This window comes from Notothenia rossii (genome assembly GCF_949606895.1).
Source record: "Notothenia rossii genome assembly, chromosome: 7".
NCBI lineage: Eukaryota > Metazoa > Chordata > Actinopteri > Perciformes > Nototheniidae > Notothenia > Notothenia rossii.
The window spans coordinates 81127129-81143837 of record NC_136905.1 but is presented as its reverse complement, the minus strand read 5'-3'; the positions used below and the strand labels follow the sequence as shown (position 1 = coordinate 81143837).

At 41.5% G+C, this 16709-nt stretch overlaps 2 protein-coding genes across 4 annotated transcripts in view; one reads left to right on the top strand and one right to left on the bottom strand.

Annotated features, from left to right (window-relative positions):
- The window catches only part of LOC307047287 (uncharacterized protein), a 30662-nt gene extending 16200 nt beyond the window's left edge, over window positions 1–14462 (top strand). For both annotated transcript variants that reach the window (XM_079694194.1, XM_079694195.1), the window contains exon 14: window positions 14325–14462. In XM_079694194.1, coding sequence (XP_079550320.1) covers window positions 14325–14358 — 34 coding nt within the window. In that variant the 3' untranslated portion in view covers window positions 14359–14462. The remainder of the gene's footprint in view (window positions 1–14324) is intronic.
- Window positions 4362–16673, bottom strand: LOC307047294 (son of sevenless homolog 2-like). Of its 2 annotated transcripts, XM_079694205.1 has the most exons (10): window positions 15785–16672; window positions 15344–15463; window positions 14318–14480; window positions 13163–13280; window positions 12389–12561; window positions 10645–10761; window positions 9656–9911; window positions 7932–7973; window positions 6270–6373; window positions 4362–5004 (listed from the first exon to the last, which is right to left on the bottom strand). In XM_079694205.1, exons 1-10 carry the CDS (start codon window positions 15997–15999, stop codon window positions 4501–4503), a joined length of 1812 nt encoding a protein of 603 aa, XP_079550331.1. In that variant the 5' UTR covers window positions 16000–16672; the 3' UTR covers window positions 4362–4500. The 2 variants fall into 2 exon arrangements, with proteins under 2 accessions (XP_079550331.1, XP_079550332.1); XM_079694206.1 differs by lacking the exon at window positions 7932–7973 and having other exon boundaries at window positions 15785–16673.
- Window positions 16674–16709: the final 36 nt, after the last annotated feature.

Sequence of the window (16709 nt, the reverse complement as noted above, 5' to 3'; positions counted from 1 at the left end):
TTTAAAGTAGAGACACTACATACTGATATACACCTGAACATCAGCAGGAGAGGACTCTTTAAAGTAGAGACACTACATACTGATATACACCTGAACATCAGCAGGAGAGGACTCTTTAAAGTAGAGACACTACATACTGATAAACACCTGAACATCAGCAGGAGAGGACTCTTTAAAGTAGAGACACTACATACTGATATACACCTGAACATCAGCAGGAGAGGACTCTTTAAAGTAGAGACACTACATACTGATATACACCTGAACATCAGCAGGAGAGGACTCTTTAAAGTAGAGACACTACACACTGATATACACCTGAACATCAGCAGGAGAGGACTCTTTAAAGTAGAGACACTACATACTGATATACACCTGAACATCAGCAGGAGAGGACTCTTTAAAGTAGAGACACTACATACTGATATACACCTGAACATCAGCAGGAGAGGACTCTTTAAAGTAGAGACACTACATACTGATATACACCTGAACATCAGCAGGAGAGGACTCTTTAAAGTAGAGACACTACATACTGATATACACCTGAACATCAGCAGGAGAGGACTCTTTAAAGTAGAGACACTACATACTGATATACACCTGAACATCAGCAGGAGAGGACTCTTTAAAGTAAATATTTTTTTGAATATTGTTCAAACTAAATCAGACATTTGAAGACGGCAAGCTTGGCTCTGTGAGATTGTAATGGACATTTGATAAACTTCAAGATGATCATTGAATTAATAACAATTCTGAACAGATTCATTGTTAATTACATATGTAGTTTTAGCCCAGACTAACAGAAATGCAGCAACGTTTTTTTTAACCCAACACACCAGAAAATATGACAATAACCCGAAACTTCCCAAAATATTCAACTTTTTTCAACTTAAAAACCTTCAAAAAGCTGAATTTACAGTCAAAACAAAAGAAAACGAGGAGAGAAATGAGTAGTTCAGTACAAAATAAGACTGGGTGATTTATTAATCTCATCAAGACCATTAATACAAAGCAGTTAAAAGGCCACATACCATGAAATAAACCGACTGCTGGATGAAGCTTTTACAGTGCCACCGGAGGAAAATCTGGGGGTTAAAGTAAAAAAAAACAAACACGAAGAAAAAAAACTAAAACAAAAAGGACATCTGAAAATAATTAACCCCGTCAACACTGGCCGGGGCGGGACACGGACAGAACATGAGAGAGGGGATTATATTTTGAAGAGGAAAGAGCACAAGTTTTCCTTTTGTTGAATTTTTGCTGAAATCCCACTCATGCTGCTGCGACGTCCTCGTGTGTGTGTGTGTGTGTGTGTGTGTGTGTGTGTGTGTGTGTGTGTGTGTGTGTGTGTGTTCCGCCCTGATGCACGTAGAAAGCGAGTTTGAACAGTTGCATAGGACCATTGCATTTTTTTTTTTAAAACAGGACCTAAAAACAACCACGGCTCTTCAACAACAGTACAGCCTAAAGTGCACAAAGTGTGTTTTATCAGAAGGAAACAAACAAGAAATAAAGTCCAATTCTTCACCTGCAGGCTGAATACAAGTGTGTGTGTGTGTGTGTGTGTGTGTGTGTGTGTGTGTGTTCACCTGCATTCAAACCGCCTGTTTTAATGAGCGTTAAAAAGTCTTTGAAAAGGAGAAAAAGGCCATTAGTAGAAAGTGGAAAGTGAAGCACACGTCTAAGTGCTCGGCATATTTTAATATCATATTTTGTTTTAATGGGGAGGGGGGAGCAGGGGGGGGCATGGCTTTCCTCAGGAGATTGTCTGTTAGTGACCTGTTTTATTTTATTATCCGCCTGCTGCAGGATTATTAGGCTAAACTCGTCTGAACAGATGCGGATGAAAAGGGAGGAAAGAAAAACACTTTATACAAATTATTTAGTTAGTGTATACATGTTATATATACACAGTATCCACAAACATGTACAATTTCATAGTGTATAACTTTGTTCTAAACATGACATTTTTTTAGCTTTTTTTTGTTTTTTTAAACACCATTTTGCTTATTTCTGTAAAGTAGAAAAACAAAAATAAAAAGGCACATCTGAGCGTGATGCAGGGGTTATTTCAGTCTTTCCCAAAAGTTTTTCAAGCAGAGAAAAAAAGGTTTAAAATGTTTGCAGAGAGGGGGGAGGTTTAATGCATGCTCCCAGTACTGCTGCTTAATACCAACGAAGAAGAGTTTGTTTAAAGAAGGGGGGGGGGGGCACAGTGTGAAGCAATCATGGCGGCCCCTTCCCCCCCCCCCATGTCATTTTTATCTGATTCGCCCAAACTCGATGTGCAAATGGAGTGTTCTCGGGTTCACCGGATGTCCTTGAAGGCAACGTTTTGTGGCTGCAGAGTCACAGTGTTTTACATTTCAGATCCACGGTAAAGTGAGAGGGGGGGGGGGAGGGGCGTTCAGTTTCGCCTCCTTTAATGTCACATAAAAAAAAAAAAAATCCCTTTTCCCCCTGCATAAAATAAGACTTTGGCAACTGTTTTTTTTTTTCTTACATGAAAAAACAAAGAGCTACGTCAGGAGGAGGAACATCGCCGCACCGGAGAGATGAAGCATGGCGTTTGAGGCTACGTGCCCCCCCCCCCGCCCCCGATAGTCTAGTTGCCAGCATTGTGAACGCAGAAATGTTGAGGACCCCAACGTTTGATGATAGAAATGTATAGTACGGGTCCCTAGCACATACAAAACTGCCGGATGCTAACCTGCGTATGATGAGCAATTAGCACCATTAGCGTAAGTTGCTTTCATTAGCATTAATTATAGCCTAAGTGGTCAATAGTTGAAAAATGACTCGGCAGATTTGGAGTGGCTTTGGGGGTTATTGAGGATGCTGAATCCATTTCTGACATTTTTAGGATAAAAACAAATTGCAGTTTTAACCAGAAACAGGCCATATGTGTTCGGTCTCGGCTGATTTTGACTTCCATGCGTTGGGACCATTGGATATAGAGAGCACAAGATGAACATCATTACCTCTACTGTGAACAATTTATTTTCAAACAGATAAGCAATCTGTCCAATCCAGATGATCCAGAGTCCCCTAAAACTTCCAAATCGACCCAACATTTCTCAAAATCAGCCCATAGAGAGTACAAATATAGCCAGTCTTGTTAAAACTGCCATTTTGTATCCGAAATGGACTCAACTTCCTCAATAACCCCCCAAACTGTCCAAATCTGCCAAGCCATGTGTTAGCTATGGTCTGCATATGCTAATTTATGCTAACTACCACAAACCAACATATGCAAGTTATCATCCGGCATGAGCTGGGGACCCGTACTGTACAACGTAAAACTTTGGGGTATTTAACATTTCGGGGTTCACTACAAGACTCAAACTGACCATAGAGAGAGGGGGGGGGGGGGGGGGGGGGGTGTTTCAGACTCCTGGGTGCTGGTCAGCTGGCACACCAGTGTCTCATGGCACAGAGGGTGAAGATGATGAAGGCGAGCGACTGATCCCTTGAGAGGCACCGCGGGGGGGTGGGGGGGAGTTTGATTCAGGCGGGTGGAGTTGAGGGAAATTCTTGAAATGATCAGCTGTTTATCAGAAACTCACACTGTGTTACCTTCCTGGAGAAAAGACTGGTTTACTTCTCACAAGCCTCCTTGATTAAAAAAACGGATAAAATAAATCAAGAATTTTACTCAAATTTCATACGAATTATTTGTCGTTTCCGTTGTTAGTCAACTAAAATGTCTCTTATAGGGCTGAGACATGGACAGGAAGTCAAAGATCTCAATATTGTTGATCAAATGCATCCAAATCGATGCTCAAACGAAATTAAAAGGGTTGATTTTTTATGCTTTCAAAAATATTTACACCAGTTTTTCATCCATTTAATCATCGGTTAGCTGATTGGCTTATCGTTAAAGGGACAGCAGCTTTACATATCTGTTATATTGTAAACGCAGCCTTCAAAATCTAAGAATACATCTGGTCTCACATCGCATTACATCGGTGTGTCTTACCTATAGCTACTCCATAAGTCTCTCAGCATGAACAAAATAAATCTAAGTGCACACTTTCTGGTAAGCACGGGATTTAAATTGGATCTTCAGCATGATTGTGTGTGCAGACCCTCAGTTTTACAGATCTGTTCATGATAAATACACTTCTTTTATGTATTAATTAACAATCTAGTCTTTCCACTAGAATGGCTTTGATCGATGGGTGCAAAAAGCGTTAAAAATACATCTGTAGGAAACACAAGATCATGATTCTGTGTGGAGAGATCTGTCCGTTACTCTATGCACCATGTCACCTTTTTTGTAAAGTCATTGCAACATTCATTGAGAGTAGCACGCCTGCACGTATTGGACACTGCTTTAAATAATAAGACTTTTCTACATGACTCTTTGTTCACCGTGGAGGCCTGAGAGATCAATAAAGTTTTCTTCAAGACTTTAACAACGCTAACACGGTGCCAGTGACTGATAAACAGGGGATCGTGTGTGTGTGTGTGTTCCCTCTCAGCGTGTGTGTGTTTTCATTCGTCGGTGTTCTCCACCAGCGAGAGGCCCTGCAGCTGAGGGGGGGGGGGCAGCAGCAGCTCCCTCTTGTAAGTCTTTGGTGGGAGTTTGGGCAGCTGGGGGTTGCAGTTGTGGCGGGGGGGCACCGGGGGGGCGGTGATGGGCAGCGGGTAGAGGCTGTTCTGACTGGCGCTGAGCGGGCAGCTGCGGCGAGGGACGCGGGGCGACGGCGTGCTGGGGGGGGTGTTGGGGGAGCAGGGGGCGGAGCCAAAGTCCCAGTGATAGCGGCCCACTGGGGAGGGCTGCATGTTCACCGGGTAGTTGATGAAGATCTCCGGGGGTCGCTGAGGAACCGGAGGGGGCGTGTCGGGCTCGGGGTCGCGGGGCGGCGGCGGGGGGGGGCTGGGCAGCGGGCCGTCCATCGGGGGGCCGTTGTAGAGCGGGGTCCGGGGCTGGATCCGAGGCAGAGGGGGGGGCAGCCGGGGGGGGATCGCCGGAGGACTGTCGGACCTGGAGCTCATCTGAGACACAAGGAAGAGAAAATATGAATAAACAAAAAGACCCGGAGAAGGACGGTTAGTGTTGGGTCGTCTTCAGTTTGTCTCTTTGAGCATTTTCTTTGTTTTTGTGTTATTCTCTGTCAAAGCGTTTTGACAGCGCAAGAGTTTTTAGAAAATAACTATATAAGTGTCATGTATTATTATTATTATTATTATTATTATTATTATAATAATAGTGTACAGCAGACAGAACAGGCATAAAGGGGTTTGTGGCATCCCTAGTTGCAAGGCGAGTGAAGAAGTGTCTTAAGGGTGCATTCTCTCAAATATCCAGCAGGGGGCGACTCGACTGGCTGATTGTAAAGAAGTCTGTGAGAAAATGTTCCTACTTCTCTCTCTCTCTCTCTCAGTAAACATTTCCCTGATGAGTTTATGGTCTCAATCTCCAGTTTCAAGTCTTCTTCAACACAGCATGATGTTCAATTAGTAAAGGATAGTGCCACGCTGTTTTCCTACTCAGTATTTGCATCCCAATATAAATGACAAGGAGCTTTACGGATGCACCACCTTACCCTTTCACAGGTCAACACTCTCATACAAATATGGTCACTTTTGGCAAAAAAAAAAAAAGACTTTAAACTCCTAGTTTATATAAAATCTGCATTGAGATGTGATACTTGAGTTTTAAATGTAGTCCTTCATATAGGGAAGGAAATTAGCACGTGTCAAATAGACGGTAAAAGGTGTTGAAGGGAAAATAATTCAGGTCGCCTGTCACCATGGCTGATAAGGTTTTGCCTATCTTAAGAAATATTATTTTTTAATATTGCAACTCCTTAGGTTGCTTCTTCTGTCCGATGACACTGACTCAGAGCTGAAACGTCTTAAGAGTTAGAAAAAGATATCAGAAGGTGCATCAGAAAAGAACTTTCTCAGTGAGGTACTCAGATGAGTGACCACAGAGCGTGTGAACGTTGTGATCAGCTGTTTTAGCGCAGTGCTGCTGTACAGACCCACGTTAACAGCAGCCCTGTCTGTGCACACGGAGACCGACTCTGTCGTCCGGTGATCTAACCGCCTTCTGGAAAAGGTTCACAAGTACGTCGGTACGCAAATGTGCTTTGTGACACAAGTGACGGTACGCATTTCAGATTGTTGCCGCGCATGCGTACCACTTATGTGCACCCCTGCATATAGTATTATTATTTGCCCTTGGCATAGATATGTTAATCCCTATCAAACCGAGTGGTTGTGATGATTGGTGTGAAATGACTCCCTGTTCTCACCTTGGATTCAGACGTGGCGTCTTTCCTCCGCGGTGGCAGAGGAGGCGGTCTCATCGACTCGTCCACGAGCTGATGGAGGCTGCCGCACGACACCGACTGGAACTCTGGGAACAGAAGAAAACACCATCAGAGAGTTAAAGATGGAGAACAGGCCCTGCTCGCCATCACAGCACATTTATGGTGCATTTCCACTGCAGGGCTTTAGCGCGGCTCGGCTCGCTCCTTTTTGCTTTTCCACTAGGGGTATTACCGGCTCACGGGTACTTTTTTTAGGACCCCCTCAGTCGAGGTTACAAGCGAGCTGAAAATATGCTTAGCTAGTGACGTAAAACAGTGCAGACCGCTGATTGGTCAGAGAGAATCGTCATAATTCTTGCGCGAGACAGTCCCCAAGCGTCGCATAAGCAGCAGTATTTTTAAAACAGACGAGCTACCGTCAGCAAGTGTTTCTAATTTCAACAAATCCATAAAGAAATGGCAGCAAAAAAAACACAAGCCGTAGTCGTTGGACGAGGTACAGACGTTCTAAACTCGTTAAAAAAATACAGCGGGAGCTCGACGCTCTGTTCTTTGCTTGAAAGCGTTGTGTCCCTATCTATTGTAAAGCTCACTTCTAACAAACAAGCCTATTTTATCCTTAAATGTATGCTCGACAACCCAGCCGATCGCCCCGCCTACACTGCGTGGTTACTATAGTTACTACCTTTGTTACTAACTCAGGGTATATGCAGGAATCCTGAAGTCAAATGTAAAACCTTTTAAGACCCTTTCCATACATTTTAAGATCTCATCGCCACTTAGAGTTTTAACCGGTTACCTTGGCGACACACTTTACCTCACATTGACTATATACAGTATTGATTGTCCTTCCTCCTTATCTTCCAACCATTTGGACCCAGACTTGCATTTCCCCATAACGATGTTGCTTAGCAACCGGCGTAAACGGACCTTCGCGAGCTATCAAGCAGTGAGCGTGCGATGTCCTGTTCAGATGACGTCAAATCCAACGGGATGCCATAAATAAACTACACAGAATCACACTACACACCTACGCAATGATTACATTCAGGCACACTGTAGAATACAACCTCTTTGGACCATTTAGATACTTATTGAAAACAAGCTACAAAATGTAATATCATGGAAAATGCCATTTAATAATTTTTAATCGCCTTCATTTTCGCTAAATTGATTTATCAACTTTTAATACTTTTTAAGACCCCGTGGACCCCCTGTTACTGTAATGGCAATGCAGCTTAAAGTGAGACGAGCCGTGACGAGCCGCGCTAAAACCTGTAGTCGAAATGCGGCTTTAGGGAGACTCATCCACCAGACAGCAAGAAAACAGACAGAGTGAACATAAAAAACATGGAAATTAAGACACATTTTGTACTTCTAGTCAAATTAGATAAATAAAAACACACGATACAATTTGGATTTATATAAAAAAAGATACCCATAAGATGAACTATGTGCATATTAAGTGAATAATACAAATAATAAAATATAACATTAAGATGAATTATATGTATAATATAGGATGGAAAATAAAATCTGATAAAATGGAAAATATATAATGTTGGTACGTAGAAAGACTTGAAATGGGGACAGAAAACATCTTGGAGAAACAATTTAATTGTAAAGGGAAAAGCCAACACTCACTTGAAGGCGGCAGAAGCACAGGAGCAAAAATGGAGTTATTTCCTGTAAAATTTGAAGAGGGAGAAGAGGATTGATTTCAAAATAAAAGTGCATGCTCTTACCTTTCAGAATAAAAGCAGGGCCCGTTTTAAATCAAGTTTGACATTAATGTAGCGCAGTAAAACGTTTTCCCCTCGTCAAATAAAAGTGTAAATAATCTTTGAATGTAAAGAGACTAAATATTTATGCAACTTGTAACCACGGCTGCTGAATTTCAGTTTGATGTTTATATCGTTTTCAATATATTTTCTTTATGTTCTCTACCTTTGTTCAAAGCTGAGAGAAGCCACAAGTAAACATGTGCAATGTTCTTTGTTGAATGTACAAAGAAAACTAAAAGAAAAGATTGTAAATACTTAAGGAACGTAACTCCAAGTTTCCCTCAAGACCACCAAAACATCGTTATGACATCATAAAGTGTCCAAAATCTGATCAGCTCATTTTCAGACAGGTTTTTATAGAAATAGATCAAAAAGAGAGAGAATCTTTGTTCCTGAGACTTTCAGAGTCTCTTTCCACAGAGGGGACACATGTTGATGTAGAAGAGACATGAAGAAGAGGGGACACATGTTGATGTAGAAGAGACATGAAGAAGAGGGGACACATGTTGATGTAGAAGAGACATGAAGAAGAGGGGACACATGTTGATGTAGAAGAGACATGAAGAAGAGGGGACACATGTTGATGTAGAAGAGACATGAAGAAGAGGGGACACATGTTGATGTAGAAGAGACATGGAGAAGAGGGGACACATGTTGATGTAGAAGAGACATGAAGAAGAGGGGACACATGTTGATGGAGAAGAGACATGAAGAAGAGGGGACACATGTTGATGTAGAAGAGACATGAAGAAGAGGGGACACATGGTGATGGAGAAGAGACATGAAGAAGAGGGGACACATGTTGATGTAGAAGAGACATGGAGAAGAGGGGACACATGTTGATGTAGAAGAGACATGAAGAAGAGGGGACACATGTTGATGGAGAAGAGACATGAAGAAGAGGGGACACATGTTGATGTAGAAGAGACATGAAGAAGAGGGGACACATGGTGATGGAGAAGAGACATGAAGAAGAGGGGACACATGTTGATGGAGAAGAGACATGAAGAAGAGGGGACACATGTTGATGTAGAAGAGACATGAAGAAGAGGGGACACATGTTGATGTAGAAGAGACATGAAGAAGAGGGGACACATGTTGATGGAGAAGAGACATGAAGAAGAGGGGACACATGTTGATGGAGAAGAGACATGAAGAAGAGGGGACACATGTTGATGGAGAAGAGACATGAAGAAGAGGGGACACATGTTGATGTAGAAGAGACATGAAGAAGAGGGGACACGTGTTGATGTAGAAAAGACATGAAGAAGAGGGGACACATGTTGATGTAGAAGAGACATGAAGAAGAGGGGACACATGTTGATGGAGAAGAGACATGAAGAAGAGGGGACACATGTTGATGTAGAAGAGACATGAAGAAGAGGGGACACATGTTGATGGAGAAGAGACATGATGAAGAGGGGACACATGTTTATGTAGAAGAGACATGAAGAAGAGGGGACACATGTTTATGTAGAAGAGACATGAAGAAGAGGGGACACATGTTTATGTAGAAGAGACATGAAGAAGAGGATTTTTGCATAATAGGTGACCTTTAAAATGTAACATATGTGCGGCCCTCACCTCCGTACGAGCTGCCGTCGTGCTCCATGAACACGGAGCACATGTCGGAGGTGGCGGACTGCGGGGGGGTGGGTGTGTTGGGGGAGGTGGGCACGGACGCCGGGGACTCTGGCTCCGTCTCCGCGATGCTCCGGAAGGTGATCTTGTGGGGCGGCTCCCTCTCCAGGGGCACCGGGTGGCCCTTCAGGGTCCCAGAGGTAGAGGTTCGGACAGGCCGGATCCCCGGGGACTTCAGGTTGTACAGCGTCTTCCTGGGCTGCAGCACAACACATCAACACAATACATTATCTCTTTACAATTAACTGACAACAAGAAGGGGAATCAACAACAACAACAACAGGGATAAATGACCAGTTATTGGAAAATAATATAATACGGCAAATGATACACAGTGATATAAATATGGGAGAATAGATACAAAACAGGGATTTAATGCCACAATGAATGGAAAAAAGTATCACATTTTTTTTTTTTTAAATGTAAGTAAAAATCGAAAAACTAAGATAAATATAAAAAGAGAAAAATATTAAATTAAGATGAAAAAAATTAAAATTTGATAAAAGAAGATGTCCTCTAAAAGCACTCTATACATAATGTGGATGGATGTACGTACGTGATGAAAAATATAACATACTGAATAATAATAATAAACTTACAGGTAATGCAGAAGAAAATGCTTTACAATAAGGGAAAATAGACAAAAGAAAAAAAACATAAAAACAGGAATAAAATGCCAACTTAATGTAAAATAAAATGAATAATTTGATATTAATAATAAAAAGGCGATACGATTTAGATGAAATATATGCATAAAATAAATTAAAACAAATGGGGATCATAACAGTTTTGACACGAAAGTGCAGTTTTGGAGAATATGTAAGTTATGAAAGACACTGTGTGTATTGCTCTAAAAACCGGACTCAGCTAAACACAACTGCTGCATGTCTAGCATGTGGGACGAATGCAGAGCCCAGGAGTGAAATACTTACGAATCGAGGAGCCTGCCTGCAGTGCCGTGGCTCAATATCCAGAGACATTTTGAACAAGTAGTCTGCAAACTCCTTCTCACTCCGGTTGTTCATCGGGTTCAGGTTCTCGAAGAACCGCTGGGGAACACACGGATTTTTTTTTTTAATTCAGGATCCATGTGCAACAGAAGAGACATCTCATTCAGGGTATACACACATTAACAACAATTCAATGTTTTTAAATGTAGGATTTAACAACAAAGAAAGTCAAAACGTTCGTGATGAGAGGCGAAGTCCCTCCCTTCCCGGGGGAGCTTCATGGGACCTTATTTAGGAAAAAGTATGCATTGAAGTCAATGGAGAGAGAAAGATTATCTTTCCATCCCGTTTGAATTGTGCCACGAATTACACATATGATGTTTGTCAATTTAAAAGATAATTTTGCAAGTCAAAAAAAAGAACTGAAGTAACACTTTTTTTTGTGTGAAACCGCTCAATGAACTACATCTCCCGTCTCACACAACATACGGCCGTCACATTTCACTTCTTTTTTTTCAGAATGAGGTGAAAAGTATTAAAAGAGGTGAAAATCACTCAAAGTCTGGGCATGTTGAGAGCTGTGCATACACACAAGGGGAGTTAGTCGGTTCCGTAAGAGCCAGCATGCGGGACCGGGATTCTGGGATTTGTAGTCTTTCTAGTTGCGTATTTTTCATAGTCTTATATTTCAACAGTTTTACGACAAACTGTGACTTTTTTGACATGGAAATTATTTTTTAAATTGACAAACATCATATGTGTAATTCATGGCACAATTCAAACGGGATCAAAAGATAACCTTTCTCTCTCCATTGACTTCAATACACAATTATTCTGAAATAAGGTCCCATGGGTCGGAAGTAGATGGGCGGGACTTCGCCTCTCTATAGATGAGAGTAACACCTACGTCTGTGTGTGTGTGTGTGTGTGTGTGTGTGTGTGTGTGTGTGTGTGTGTGCGCTCTGCTCCCTTGGCTACAATCTTTCCTCGTTGCAGGATTGGTGTTTAGTTTTTTTTTTTTTAAATCATATGTAAGACTTTTTAAGACCCTGTGGGAACCCTGTATATAGGATTTATATTTGGGTTCAGGGTCTCTAATACCTCATTCACACCAACGGTGTTTCAGGGCCGGTTCGGAGCTGGAGCTTGAAAAGCACCGGGTTTTCCTGTTCACACCGCAGCGGAGCAGCCTCTTAGCTCCGGAATCCGGTTCATTTCAAGCACTAAAAAATTGTCCGGCTAGAGCAAAAGCACCGCATACGTCACGCTTACGTCGAGGCGGGGGCGGGATCAACTCCTGAACAACAACAAAAAGCCTGCATTTTATCCAGTTTGTACACAACGATGGAGAAACTTAACAAGCAGCAGTGGTCCACTGAAGAGACCAGCTACCTACTGGGAATCTGGTCTTCTGAAGAGGTACAGAGGAAGCTGGAGCACAATCGGCCATTGTTGTTCTTGTCGGTGTCAGCTGTGAGGGGTTCCGCGCGGTTTGGCTTCATGAAGCAGGCACGCAAACGGTTACGTCGTGACACAAACGATGACGCAATGACGCAGCACCAGTCGGACTCTGGGCAGTGTGAAAAGAGCCAGAGCTAAACCGAAGAACCGGTTCTGAACCTGAAAAGCTCTAGCACGGAGCTTGAACCAGAGTTGCACTGGTGTGAATGAGGTATATGAAACGAGTTCAGGGACCACAGAGAAGATGGTAGAAGTGAGCGCTCACCCGGATCTCGTGCTCCACCTTCAGGCAGTACGGCTGGTTCTGGTACTGCTGGATCTCTCCGGTGATTTCCGCCACTTTCCTCCTCTTGCTGAAGTTGATCAGCTCTTTGCCGTGGCGCTTCAGGAAGTCCGGGTTCCCCTCCTCCGTCTTCAGGATGTTGGTTAAATATATACCTGAGGAGGAAGGGGAAGAGGAAGAGGAGGTGTTTCATTACTACATTATTATTATTATTATACTTTCCCCCTTGCTCTCCAGTAGGACTCAGATGAGAGTGTTGCACTTTTTTTGTACATGTCATGTGTTGGTGTTGTTTTGTTTCTTTCTGTCAAGTGGGAACTAAGTATTTCGTTTTGTACGTTTTTGTGTTTCTCTTATTTTCTGATTGGCTGTGAGTTAGAAAATCTCAAGGACAGATCATCTATTTCTAGTTATTATATGTTCTTTGAGAAAGGGGCAGGTCATGTCAGATTATTTTCTTCTCCCTGCTCCTTTTCGGGTACGGTGTGTTTCCAGAGACATGTTTTGTAAATCATTGTCATACATTAAGTTGTGCATACCATGAACGGAACAAATAGAAATGCAGGGTATATGCAGGAATCCTGAAGTCAAATGTAAAACCTTTTAAGACCTTTTTTAAAACCCTTTCCATACATTTTAAGACCATTTTCGCTAAACTTTTAATACTTTTTGAGACCCCGCGGACACCCTGAAATTAAATGAAATAACGGTGAGAAGTTAGGCACCACATGTGGTCAAATGAAAATAAAAACGTACCAAAGAAAGGCACACAGGGCGGGTTTATTGACTTGAGTTTAGCCAAATATTTCTTAAAGTGGTCCTGACTCAGCTCCACGGCTTCCTCCAGGATCTTCCTCTTCCTCTCCGGTATCGCCTGTTGGTGCAGAAGAGAGAAATAAATTATGTTCAGCATTGGGATTCAAATGCATGTAAAAAACTACAAACATCAGATGTGTCTTAATTATTAATATTAAGGTAAGATTTACAACAATTAGATATTAAAAAAAGATTGATAGGATTTTTTTTCCTTGGCCTGTTAGCATGCTAATGTCGAAAAAAAGGACGCAACCAAAATGTCATTGCATACCTGTACCATTAGTTTTACTCGTCAACACCTGGTGCCTACATTACCCACAATGCAACTTAACCAGCAACAGTTTACTTAAAGACTCAGAAGTGTTAGCAGCTGATCATTTAATTCTCACGCCACACCCTCAGATTATTTTATTGTTTTAAATGTTTATTCTTGAGCTTTTAACAACTTTTATTTATTTTTGTACACATATAGTTGCTGTTGACTACATTACCCACAATGCAACGTAACCGGTTTGCTTAGAGATTCAGGATTGTTAGCAGCGAATCATTTCTTTCTAACTCCACACCTTCAGATTATTTCTATTGTTTTCATTTGTGGTCTTGAGGTTTTTTTTTTTTACAAATGCAGTTGTAATCAAATAATTTGAGATTTCACAAAACAGCATCAGATTAAAATATAAAGTAAAACCTTCCAACGCCAGTTTAAACAAATTAATAAAAGTGATTTAAGACATTTTAATACAATAAAAGGCTTAGTTTTAGATGAAGGAATGTAATGCTTTTTAGACTGTTTAAGGAGCCCTGTTGTTATTCCCTTGTATCTTGTCTTTAATATTTGTGCTTTTTCATGCTGTAAATGGAGCTGCTGTGATGCAGGACAAATGCCAAACTCGATATAATAATAATAATACATTTGATTTAAGGCGCCTTTCATGACACCCAAGGACACCGTACAATTAGTTAAATATTCTGAGAGGTAAAAGCAACCGAACATGATAAAAACACAAATATGGAGAGGACACATATGATGATTATTATTATTATTATTATTATTATAATGATATGTCAATAAAGTGTTATGGTGTTCTCCCTGACCTCGAAGGTGTGGTCCAGCCGGTACACGGGGACAGAGTTGATGGCACTGACCACCTCCAGAACGCCGTTGAAGTTGTTGAGCTCCTGGAAAACCTGCAGGATCTCGATGACCCGAGACATCACGGCCACACGCTCCTCCAGGTTCATCGTCTCCACAATGCACCTGAGGCACACACAGTGTTAGGAAAATGTCAACTCGTCACTTTTTTCTGAAAATCCCACATTCTGACATTTTTCTCAAAATTATTTATTTTTTCTCAAAATCTCAAAGTTTCTCTCAAAATTCTGACTTTTTCTCGAGATCTCCAAATTCTGACTTATTACTACAAATCTCAAAATCCTTTATTTTTTCTCAAAATTCTGACTTCCTCTCAAAATTCGGAAATTGTTCTCAAAATCTCAACATTCAGATTTTTTCTCAAAATTCTGACTTTTGACTAAAAATCTAAAAATTCTGTATTTTTTCTCAAAATCCTGACTTTTTTTTAATCAAAATCTCAAAATTCTGACTTTTATCAAAATCTCAGAAAAGTAGTCATCACATACAGAGCATCAGCTAGTTCCTGAACAGTGTCCTTCACATGCTGATATCCAAGAGAGGGAGTTACACAGTCACAAGATGGAGGAATAGAAAGCAGTATTCAATGTTTACTTCAGATTAGCTCCACGTCAGAAATGATCATGCTTGTCATATGTCTCTCTCCATAGAGGCTGAATCATCATGTTAATCACATAGCTATCATATGCCTCAAACAGTCCTGATGCTCTTCTAGGTAATCACACATCCTGTCATGTACACAGCTACAGTTGGGATACCTTTGTTATCATGTGTACTCTCATATTGGAAGAGAACATTCAGTGATTTTCCCAACACACAGGTACAGGTGTGAGATGATGGTCTGATTTAGACTGAAGATAAAGAGTGTGTGTGTGTGTGTGTGTGTGTGTGTGTGTGTGTGTGTGTGTGTGTGTGTGTGTGTGTGTGTGTGTGTGTGTGTGTGTGTGTGTGTGTGTGTGTGGACTCACTTCTCGAACCACAGCGTGAGGTTGGTGGTGTGGCGGATCATACGCAGCAGGTTCGGGGAGTTCTTCTCTTTGTCCTCTTTGGTCCAAACGCTGCCCACCAACTCCGAGGGACGCACCGCTCTGAGGTAGAGGAGGAGGAGGAAGAGGAGGAAGAGGTTTATCTTACAGACAGGCTGCAAGCAACAATTTCATCGTAACCAGAAAATTGTAAAAAATTCACTCTGCAGCAGATTATTGTATCTGTAAAACCAAACTAAATAAAAGTGTTGTTTAATAATATTAATAAAACATTGTGACAAATAAAATATAAAAAAATCTTTAGACAAAATTCATATACATTTAAAAATTCATAATTAAAAAATCCTTATGAAAGTGTATAATAACAAAATAAAAATAATATTATAATATATGTTTTGTCTGTACGCCCCCTGCCCTCCTCACCTGTACAGCTCAGACTCGAGCAGCGTGAGTTGCCGGGCGATCTCGATGGGGTGAAGGGTCATGAGGTCGAAGGTCTCCACCTGCCCCGCCCGGCAGATGTGCCACTCGATGGGGGGGGGCGGCGACTCGAAGGTGATGTTGTGGCTGACGCCGTTCGACTGCGTCTGCAGCTTCCTCTTGATGATCTTATTGATAGACTCCACCCACTTCCTCATCGACTTTCCTGAGAGGGAGACACGGAAGATAACTTTTATTATGTGTTGGGAAAATACTGAATGTCCTCTTCCAATATGAGAGTCCACATGGTAACAAAGGTATCCTAACTGTAGCTGTGAACATGACAGGATGTGTGATTACCTAGAAGAGCATCAGGACTGTTTGAGGCATATGATAGCTATGTGATTAACATGATGATTCAGCCTCTATGGAGAGAGACATATGACAAGCATGATCATTTCTGACGTGGAGCTAATCTGAAGTAAACATTGAATACTGCTTTCTATTCCTCCATCTTGAGACTGTGTAACTCCCTCTCTTGGATATCAGCATGTGAAGGACACTGTTCAGGAACTAGTTGATGCTCTGTATGTGATGACTACTTCCATTCTGGAGAGGATCACAGATACATGGATCCTGAGATTGAAGCTCAAGCCGGGGACCAGTGAGATCTTTCTAACATGCCACTTATTAAAGATCACTAATTGACTCAAGAAATAAAAATGAAGTTATTTGTATTACCTACGGTGTGGAGGTTTAGAGCAATGTGTACATGATACATCAAATCAAGTCTTTAAGGCTACTATAGGAATTGTAAATAGAGCTGATTAACATGTATTTATAAACTCACATGCTTTCAAATTTGGAGATTTGGTTGGGTTTAAAACTGTAGAATAAACGTTTAAAAGGTCACCTATCATGCTATTTT